We start from the raw sequence: 11375 nt of genomic DNA, 5'->3' as shown, positions 1-11375 counted from the left end.
TGTTACACTACATTACAGTAACAAAAGACAAACATTATGTGGTATCATCACAGTTATGGTGCAGCTTGTTACCAGGTGGGCAACAAATCACAGATGTGACGAGGCACAAATAAGGAGAGTGTTTGTTTTTAAAGTGCTAGTGTTTTAAAAATACATTCTATGTTCTTCTTGATTCCACCTTTGTCACAACATTAACATAAAGTGCTTTGTAATACCAGCAAAAGGAAAGGAAATAGTAGGAATTATAAATCCAAGCTGGTGTAGCTGTTTGTGGTGTTTTGTTTTGTTTTTTGTCAGAAACGACCTGTTTCAAAATAAAATGGAAATGTACTAAGTTCATGGCCTATATTCTCTGGATATTTATACCCTCCTCCTTCCTATTGTTAAATTCCAGAAGTTCCTATCTTGATGTATACCACTCCAGATGGCAGGAGGATCATTCCTTGGAAAATAACTCTCTTTTTTTGCATATTTATGTATTTATAACTTGCATATTTTTGCATTCTACATTATTTAAGTGCAAAATGTGGTAGAAATAAACTTGTTGCTTAATGAACAGGTTGGGTATAATTCACTTCCCCTCCCCTCTCAATGATGTGCAAATAATTGAGGGAGAAGAAATGGAATAGCTTTCCAATATTACTTAATTTCTTTTGTGCTGGGATTGTTCTCAATGCTAATATGGATTCTTGGTTCAGGCTGCCATTTCTGGCTTTTGTTGTTACAGTTTTGCCGCTGTTCCTTAGTTTCCCAACTACAGAGGTTTGGGTGACACCTTCCAAGAATACCTTTCTCCAACACACAAAAGATGAGATCCACCTGATTTATTTATTTTCAAGAATACATAAAAACATCCATTCATAAAAAAGTATGAAAATCTCTCTCTTTTTTTAAACATCTTACCATATTTAAGTTTGAAAACTATCTTTCTAATCCCAAGTTAAAAACTACATCCCTGATCTCGGATTTTGTATGACTTTTTAGCAGAGTCAGTTGTTTTTTTTTAAACATATAACTTTGAAGGGATATTTTGGATTTAGTACAAGTGGTGCAACTCACCCTGCTGATTTTAAAAAAAATAAAAAAATAGATTTCAATGCATCTAGAAATACAGAGAGAAACGTTTAAAAGTTTATTTCTCAATTCACTGCATTTGCGATTTAATAAGCCTACCCGAGCCCTGTTTGTCTTCAGACCTTGTATTCATCGGAGAAAAAGGCATGGATGGGGATGTTTGGAATAGTTACCTTTAAGCATAAAGGGTTGCGTTTCTGATCACATCTACCACTTGTTCCAGTATTTGACTATAGATGTCTAGAGCACTTTAAGATGCCAATGCAATTCAGATACTGGTATTGCCATAAAACAGGTCTATGTTAAAAGAAGTGAATGAATGGAAGAATTGGTCACACTGACTTCTGTAAAGGAAGTTGAAAGGAGATCAATTTATGATCAAGATGTGCACAAACTTCATTTTACTTAATGACTGTCGTGTGGTTGGAGTCAGAATTTGGAGTAGATTCAGAGGAGGTATTATCCTTAATCCCGTTTCAAGACATCCTTCTGATTTTTTACAAAACAGGTGGCTTGTTTAGTCAAAAGTTCATGCCATGCAGAATCTTTTCTTGATGTGTCGAGTGCAAAGGCATTCCTGTCAGTTGTCAACCAACATTCTGCAGCACTGATCAGATATTTTGATCATGTTTGTTACTATATCCTCCTCCACCGCCACCTGGTAATATGTGAACCTCAGGTGAAATATGATTATCTAATTTGATAGTTTCCTGGTTACCATGGGTTCTTCCAGTGTTATTTTCCATGGAATAAAGGCAATTTTGCCCCAAGAGCTTGGGTGTAGAGGACAAAGCAGCAGTTGCTAAGCGGTTTTTCTCTGTTTTACAAACATTATCTCGTTGCCTTATGTAGCCTCTCTGAGAAATGCTGTATTTGGGGCTAGTATGTCCCGAAGAGGCTTTTGGAGGACTTGAGTCATAGAGTAACTGACCTTCATCATCTGTGTCAGCATCGATAAATTTATGAATGCCAGCATCATGGAAGTTAAGAACAATGGGTGTCTGCTTCTCGGGTGACTTCGTAGGGGTTCTAGCACTTGCAGTCGTATAGACAGACGTTTCTGGACTCATCAGAGATCGATCAGAATACCCAGAACTATCTGTGGCAGCACCTGTAGCTCCTCTGTTTTTGATGGTATCTGGGTATATTCTTAGGACATTTGAAGCTGCTGAACCTACAGCATCTTCTTCCATAAAATTAACCTTCAGCGATCTCAGTTTTAGAGGATTAATAAGTTTTATAGAACTTTTGGGGCTCTCTATGAAAAAGGTAGAGCAATGGCCACTTTCCAGATTTGGTTTTATTTCCATGAATTTGGACCCAACTCCTTCCAGTCTATATGGGTCCTGAAGGGGAAGTTTTCCACCTTTGCTGGTCAGCGTGGTCAGTGGGCTATGAGAATATCTCCCAGCTTCGGGAAATTCAGTCATGCAGCTTATGTAACTGTCAATGCTCGACATGCTTCTCATGTCAATTATCCCATCTGCCCGAGTAGTCAACAAAGGGACCATTGGGCCAGGAATGGCCTCCATTTCTAGTTCCTCTTTTTGCTTGCTGGGTTGAGCTGACTCCTTTAAATTGAGGTTTGGCTGTGACTGAGCTTTACTCATTTTGTTGTACATGTCTTCCAGTTGCTGGACATTCAGATGCTGAGGACTGGAGGAAGACCTAGCTTTTTCGGGTGATCCTGGTTCCTTTGTTGCCAAAGATTTATTGGAGCTAGTTTCAGAGATTGATCGTTTGGCCCATTTCCATTTGCTCGGCGATAAATGATTGTCCTGAACTTTATCCTTTTTGCCTGCATTTTCTCCCTTCTTTTCAACAACGATGTCCGTCAATTCCATACTACGTGGGAAAGCATCCTTCATATTCATGGAGACAATGCTCCCGTTCCTTTTGGCTCTCTCGAGGGCTTCCCTACGCTTAACGGCTTTTTCCTGCCTCTTCTGTTCCTTGTAGAACTCTGAAAAGTTATTTACAATGATTGGGATCGGGAGGGCGATCACTAAGACGCCAGCGATACAGCACAAACCGCCCACAATCTTACCTAAAAGGGTCTTAGGGTAGATGTCTCCATAACCAACAGTTGTCATAGTTATCGTGGCCCACCAGAAGGATGCTGGTATGCTCTTGAATTTTGTATCCTCCTCATCTTTTTCTGCGAAAAACACTAAGCTTGAAAAGATCATAATGCCCATGGCCAAAAACAAGATAAGTAATCCAAGTTCGTTGTAGCTTCTCCTCAACGTAAATCCCAGAGATTGCAAACCAGTAGAATGTCTGGCCAGCTTTAGAATGCGGAGTATCCTCATGATACGAAATATCTGGACCACCCTCCGGACATTTTGGAACTGAAGTACACTTTTGTTGGATTCTGTGAGGAAAATGGTGACGTAATAGGGCAAGATTGCTAACAAGTCAATGGCATTCAGGGGTCCTTTGAAAAACTTCCATTTCTTTGGAGACGAGAGGAAACGCAAGAGATATTCCATTGTAAACCATGCGATGCACACAGCCTCCACATGGGCTAGCTGTGGGTTATCTGTAGGGTTTCCGTACTCATCGTTGTCCTGAAGCTCAGGAAGGGTGTTTAGAGACAAGGCAATTGTAGAGAGCACAATGAACATGATGGAAATAATGGCCAAAATCTGCAAAAGAAAGGAGAAAAGTAGTCAGTGCCACAAAGGAATCCCAGGGCATCTTACATTTGCTGTATTTTTTCAAAGCAAAACAATTGGCTTTGTACATGTTCTGTTAGGCTCTCTGGTAGAATCCTTCCAAAAATTCAGGTACAAATTTCACACACACACACGTTTGAAAATTCAAAACAATGTTCTTTATAATGAAAATTCACTTAAACTAAGCCCTCTTTTGGTATAGCCAAGAGCACTCGTCTCCAAACAAACTGGTAATTTGTACAAGTCCCTTATCAGTTCTGTGATACTTAGCTTGCAGCTGTGAGGCAATTCACAGTCCTTCTTCTTTCACAAAGTGAAACACACTTTGCTCTGGTTTAGTTTCAAAGCGGGGAAAAATCAGCACACAAAAAGTCAAAGTCAGTAAAGCAGTCACGAAACACAACAATCAGATAATCCTCCACAATGGCCAAACCCACAGGCTGCTATTTATAGCAGCCTCACTAATTACCACAGCCCTACCCAACCACAGGTGGCCTCATTTTCTTTGATAATAATCTCTCAGTTGTGGTTGCCTATGCATCACTCTCCGCATGCGTGGCTGTATCCTTAACTCTTGTTCTGAATCCAAGGAGGAGCTAGATAATTGATCTCCTTCTGAACTGTCTGCCCCACTCCCCTCCTCCCTGTCACTCATGTCTTCTTGGTCAGAGGAGCCTTCATCAGCAGATTCCACCGGGGGCAAAACAGGCCTGCAGCATGTGGATGTCTCCCCCACATCCACAGTCCTTGGGGCAGGAGCAGGGCCAGAGCTAACCACAACAGTACAAATCTATGAAGTAAGGATGTATCCTTGAAATATGGTAAGAACTTACTAAGAAGTTTGTGAATTCTTGTCTTTTCAACCAGTATTAGGACCAGGTGGGGGTTGCCTCTCCCACAGCTCAATTTTTGCTACCGGTGTGGTGTCCTTATCCATACTGGTAGCAACCCAATGCTGATTAGGATCAATGTGAAATCAAACCCAGAACCCAAAGTAAATTATCAAGGCTTACTGCAGTGTTTCTTAAACTATTGATGGAACTCTTTAGAATCAGAATCAGAACAGAGCTGGAAGGGACCTATAGAGGACTCCCCAAACTTGGCAACTTTAAGACTTGTGGACTTCAACTCAAAGAATCCTGGGAGTTGAAATCCACAAGTTTTAAAGTTGCCAAGGTTGAAGACCTTTGTCCTATACCAGTGATGACGAACCTTTTTTCCCCTCAGGTGCCGAAAGTATGTCTGCACGCACTATGGCACACGCGCGAGTGCCCATAACCATAATTCAATGTTTGGGGAGGGTGAAAACACCTTCCTGGAGGCGTCTGTAATATGGTAAATGATTTAGCTTTACTAGATAAATGGTCTAAGCAATGGAAACTGCAGTTTAATGTTTCCAAATGTAAAATAATGCACTTGGGGAAAAGGAATCCTCAATCTGAGTATTGTATTGGCAGTTCTGTGTTGGCAAATACTTCAAAAGAAAAGGATTTAGGGGTAGTGATTTCTGACAGTCTCAAAATGGGTGAACAGTGCAGTCAGGCGGTAGGGAAAGCAAGTAGGATGCTTGGCTGCATAGCTAGAGGTATAACAAGCAGGAAGAGGGAGATTATGATCCCACTATATAGAATGCTGGTGAGACCACATTTGGAATACTGTGTTCAGTTCTGGAGACCTCACCTACAAAAAGATATTGACAAAATTGAACGGGTCCAAAGACGGGCTACAAGAATGGTGGAAGGTCTTAAGCATAAAACGTATCAGGAAAGACTTAATGAACTCAATCTGTATAGTCTGGAGGACAGAAGGAAAAGGGGGGACATGATCGAAACATTTAAATATATTAAAGGGTTAAATAAGGTCCAGGAGGGAAGTGTTTTTAATAGGAAAGTGAACACAAGAACAAGGGGACACAATCTGAAGTTAGTTGGGGGAAAGATCAAAAGCAACATGAGAAAATATTATTTTACTGAAAGAGTAGTAGATCCTTGGAACAAACTTCCAGCAGATGTGGTAGATAAATCCACAGTAACTGAATTTAAACATGCCTGGGATAAACATATATCCATCCTAAGATAAAATACAGAAAATAGTATAAGGGCAGACTAGATGGACCATGAGGTCTTTTTCTGCCGTCAGACTTCTATGTTTCTATGTTTCTATGTTTCTCCTGGCCTGCTAGAGGCCCTCTGGAGGCTTGAAATTTACTGACTTCTGGTGGGCCCAGTAGGCCCGTTTTTCGCCTTCTCCTGGCTCTAGACGCTTCCCTAGGGTCTGGGGAGAGCGGAAATGCCCTTCCCTGTCTCCCCGGAGACCTCTGGAAGTGAAAAATGCCCTCCCAGAACCTCTGTGTGAGCCAAATAATCAGCTGGCCAGTGTACACGTGAGTGCTGGAGTTAAGCTAGGGCAACAGCTCACGTGCCAGCAGATATGGCTACATGTGCCACCATCACTATGACCTATACCATTTCAGATACGTCTCTTCTAATTCACCCTAAAGAATATTGACACTTTCCTCAACAAAGAGATCTATATTTCTCAGAAAGGCAGGAGAGACTACAGTTAGTCCTCAACTTACAACAGTTCATTTAGCGAACCTTTTAAAGTTACAATGGCATTGAAAAAAAATGAGTTATGACCATTTTTTACACTTACGACTGCTGAAACATCCCTATGGTCACCCCCGTACATTTAAATGCTTGACAGACGATTCCTATTTATGATGGAGACATGTGATCATCTTTTGCAACCTTCTGACAAGCAAATCAATGAGGATTCACTTAACAAACCTTGTTACCAATTTAATAATTAATTAGTAAATAAATAACTTAATAATTAATGATAATTAAGGGGTGTACATAGGTGCACTGGGGTGCCTTCTGTCCCTTGTCCAATTTTATTTCATATATCTTTTCTTCCTTTCATATATCTTCTCCTCTATTTTTATATCTTTTCTTCTATCATTTTCTTTATATATATAATTACATGTCTATTCTCTTCAATGTGTATTGTGTATTGGACAAAACAAACAAACAAACAAACAAACAAACAAACAAATAATTGCAGTGATTCACTTAACCTACAGTTAAGTCATAACTGGGCAAAGACAAGTTGTAAAATGGGGAAAAGCCTTAACACATTTCCTCACTTAGCAAACACATTTTCTATGCCCAATTGGGGTCGTAAGTCAAGGATTACCTCTAATGCATGAGTAACAGAGGATGTAAACATATATTAATCATAGGTAAAGGATCTCAAGTTACTATCGGTAAAGGAGCTCAGGTTACTTCTGTTTCCTTTAAAAATCAAAAAGGAGAAATAAAGCAATAAAACACTTCACATAAATCAAGAGGAGGGGGCTGTCACGCTGAATACTGACAGCCCCAGAGACATTCTAAGTCATTTAGAGTTATGCAGTAATTAAATAGTTAACAGTGTGTGTATTGTATTAGCTCCACCCATTATGATGTAAAATCCTGCCACATCATACATGCAACATTTCCTTCTTGTTGAAGATCCTCCATATTCCTTTGTCTCTTTCTCTATTGTCTGCAATGATGTAGCACGCATCTAAGATGCCTCCAATAGGCATTAATTATATTTTCTTATTTTCGTAATAAAAGTAACTTTGTTTGAAAGCTGATTCTCTATTTTAATCCATCGACTCTCAGATATGATTCATTATGGTCCACGCGGGCTATAATTTATCTCTAAATCTGTCAGGGGCAGCTTGTGAACACCAGGGGTCAAGAGAAAGAATAATTTCCCATTACAAATTAGTAGAATTGTTCTAATAAGGCAAGAAACTTTGGCCTATATCTCTGTGTATCAACTTAATTAATTTCAACTGATTTTGCCCATACCAGGATGTTAGTGGAACCCAATATCTATATTCTTGTGTTGAACGGACTCTTGGTCATTGTATAATAATGTTTTGGAATTTTTGGTTTATATATATATATATTTCTTTTGTATTGGTTATTAGCCACCTATTACTTATTTAAGGACAGCCATATAAATTTCTAAATAAATAAAACTGAATAGGGGTTGTACTGATTTATAGAATCTCTTACAGCTCCATAGTTCTTGATTCCCAGACTGCCTTCCATCTAAGTATCAATCATGCCTTATCTTGCCTAGCTTTTGAGATGAGAAAACCTTATCTGCCTGTTGACTAAGCAGTTATATCTGTATTTTCCTTGCTTAGCTGTAGCTCCTCAATTTACTTTAAAAGGCATTGCAGCATATTTTCACAAAGTAAAGTCTAAAAAGTACTTTTTCTTACAACAAGCCAAGTTTGTTTCGAAGGTGAATGGTATGCAGACACCAATGCCTTATTGTACAGTTCTCTCCAGGGATTTACAGTCCACTCAAATGGCTTACACCCTTCAAAAATACTAGAAACAGATAATAAAACTGTAATGTGTGATGCAAAGTATCAGCCACCTAATAAAACAGCAATTACAAAATAATATATAAAACACAATCAAAGCACAGTGCTAAGGCCCAGCACATCATACATCATCAGCTTGATCAGATAAAAGCTGGATGGAACATTTTTTTTTCATTAAACAGTGGAATTAAGCAAGAGTAAAAGAGGGCAACTCATTTCATGATTTGGGTGTGGCTACCAAGAACATCCTTTCTCTTATCCAGAATAAATATGCATCATAAATACCATCATCTTGTAAATAATATTGTCTTTCATCCTTAGGCTTTCCCCCTTTCTAAATAATCTCTGGTGTGTCGGGAGTTGTTTTATAAATTCTAATTACACAGGTCTATAAAATATATTTTTTGTAATCACCGCAGTTGACCTTGTACTTTTGTGAATTATTTTTTTGTTCTGATTTCAAAAATGTATATAGTTTTTCTGTAGCAGGTTTAGTTTCCAGGGAGCATCATCATTATTATAAGGTATAGGAAATATACTGGCGACATTAAAAAAACAGCAATTACCACATACATTGAAAATGTAAAAATAACATAATAACAAAAATGCTTCTATAGCAGAAACTTTATGTGATAGAGCAACACTTTTGGCATATTTTTGGAATCAGCACATCAAACTCCATAAAATAGACATATTACCTTTGCGGATGATTTTTTTGTGTTGACCAGTGTTATAAGATATGGTGAGAAAATAGTTAATGTCGAGCCGGCGACTTACCACCGGCAGGATTTGCTGCGGTGCCGGGGAAACGCGGTCTCTGGCGCAGCTGCCATTTTGTTGGCCAGATCTCGTGATATTTCGCGAGATTCCGGCCAGGCCTGGCATCGGCGCAGGCCGATGACGTCGCCTGGGGGCATGGCCTGCCAGCCCTTTATAAAGAGCTGCACAGGCTCGGGGCCTCCTTTTCACCCCAGGCAATGAGCAGGTGAACACCCGCCCTCCCTCCCAATCTTTCAGTGTACTACATGGGTCGCCCTTAGGGGGATGAATAGGAATTTTTGGTGGACTCGACATTTTACCTGGGACCGTTTTTTCGCCTATTCCACACTGCGGTGTGGGATGGATGATTAGGGTGTGTTTCGTTATTGATTAGTTCAAATTGGCTTACCTTTGGTCATTGGGTGGGCAGGTTAGGGGCGGAAATTGGGAGGTGCTAGCAACTGCGTGTTCTCCGTTGGGCATCTTTGGGGATGATTGGCAGACTCTCTCCAAGGGCTCATGGTGTCTTTTAAACTGGACTGAGCAATTGGGGAGAGGTTGCCTCTGAGTCTCGCCCCTTTCAATTGCCTTTCAGGGATTGGAGGGCGAGACCTCCCACATGCTTTGCATGGCTGGGATCCAGGTGAGGGCGGGGTCCCCTTCACCTGGATCAGCATGGAGCTACACCCAAAGTTGCCCAGGAAGTTTTTGTTACGTCATTTCCGCCCCAAATGTTCTTAGTTGACCTCTGCGGGTCCCATTTTAGTTTTGAATTAAATAAGTTTATTTAATTAATAAAAATGACCCAGTTTAAATCCATCTCTGTGTCCGCGTTGTTACTCCGCTTCCGCTGCAATAGTCAGAAGGTGAAAATGGCCACAGAAATCTCATTAGGAAGAGTGAGTCTTTTTCCTATTACTTGTCCAAAGAATGTTTACTCCTTTTTAAAAATTCCAAAACAGGGTTTATAATTTGCAGCTACTGTAGGATAATGAGATTTGGAATGTGTGTATGTGTCTGTGCTTGTGAGTTTCGATGTGAGAAAAAGAAAATCTATACGTGTGTGAGAGAATTCAAACATACAGCAAGCAGATGGGAGGAAATGGCTTCATTAGTTATTTATTTAAATTTATTAAAGCTTTTTGGTTCAGTAGACCCTCTGCAGCTTTCAGTAAATGGGCTTTCTTATTTTTTAGAGAGATTAAATTAGATTTTTAGATTAAATTAATTATTAAGAATGCAATGGATATTAATAGTTTGACGTTGCCCTGCTCTCTTTTTGGATCTGTTAGCATCTACACACTTGTTTGCATATAAGTGTGTTTCCAGGGATGAAATGCGACCAGCTTTCTTTCTTTCTTTCTTTCTTTCTTTCTTTCTTTCTTTCTTTCTTTCTTTCTTTCTTTCTTTCTTTCTTTCTTCCTTCCTTCGATTTTTATGCTGCCCTTCTCCTTAGACTTAGGGTGGCTTACAACATGTTAGCAATAGCACTTTTGAACAGAGCCAGCATTTTGTCCCCACAATCCGTGTCCTCATTTTACCCACTTCGGAAAGATGGAAGGCTGAGTCAACCTTGAGCCGGTGATGAGATTTGAACTGCTGACCTACAGATCTACAATCAGCTTTAGTGGCCTGCAGTACTGCACTCTACCCACTGCGCCACCCCGGCTCATCTAACTGGCTTGTTGCATGGGCTTAAAGGGCCGATTGCACAAAGCCCTGCCCACCCACTCCGACATCATGACGTCCCTTTTTTGGGATGGTTTTCATGATCTGCGCATTAGACGCATGCACATTTGCAAGCCGGAAGGGAAAGTTAAGTGGATTTCACTCCTGTGTGTTTCACATATATATTTAGTAGCAGGAGGTCTGGTTTTAGATGCAGTTTCAAAGTCCAGGTTGACAAGATGGGATGCTTGATCATCATTGCACAGGATTTTTCTTTATCCTTATTTTTTTTCCCCTGTCTACTTTCCCTTCTTAGAGGGAAATCACTTTAAATTCGGCTCTGTTTTGTAGACTAAATATAGTTAAGTATCAACAGAAGCCTCTTAAATGATCAAACACTGAATGCACTAAATCCATGATAATATTAAAGAGGATGATTTAAAGCATTTCAGGTTTTTGCGTTTACACTGGTTCACTAGCATTGTTGATATTATAGTATCTAACTCTGTATTGCCAAGATCACACAATGTTTAAGATCTTTTCCTATTATGCTGCAGTTATTATGCTTCACCTTCCCAAATGCTGCATGGATTTTGTAGTTTAAGCTCAGATAATTTTCTAATTCATTGGGTGGGGGAAAGGCTCTTATCAGCACTTCTGTCTTGGAGTATAATATGTAGACAAACAGATTCTGGGAACACAAAGTAATAGCTAGTTTCAGGAAAACTCTCCACATTTAATTACTTAAGCCTTGTAAATCAAGATGTCTCACATTTAATTTTGGGACTTTGGGACAATCAGCG

At 39.7% G+C, this 11375-nt stretch overlaps 1 protein-coding gene across 1 annotated transcript in view; it reads right to left on the bottom strand.

Moving 5' to 3' along the window:
• Window positions 1-1185: 1185 nt before the first annotated feature.
• Window positions 1186-11375, bottom strand: part of KCNB1 (potassium voltage-gated channel subfamily B member 1) — a 227791-nt gene continuing 217601 nt past the window's right edge. The window contains exon 2 of the mRNA XM_070744641.1: window positions 1186-3722. Coding sequence (XP_070600742.1) covers window positions 1686-3722 — 2037 coding nt within the window. The 3' untranslated portion in view covers window positions 1186-1685. The remainder of the gene's footprint in view (window positions 3723-11375) is intronic.

Source organism: Erythrolamprus reginae, chromosome 3, assembly GCF_031021105.1.
Source record: "Erythrolamprus reginae isolate rEryReg1 chromosome 3, rEryReg1.hap1, whole genome shotgun sequence".
NCBI classification, from domain to species: Eukaryota; Metazoa; Chordata; class Lepidosauria; order Squamata; family Dipsadidae; genus Erythrolamprus; species Erythrolamprus reginae.
This window is presented reverse-complemented; position numbering and strand designations above follow the sequence as displayed.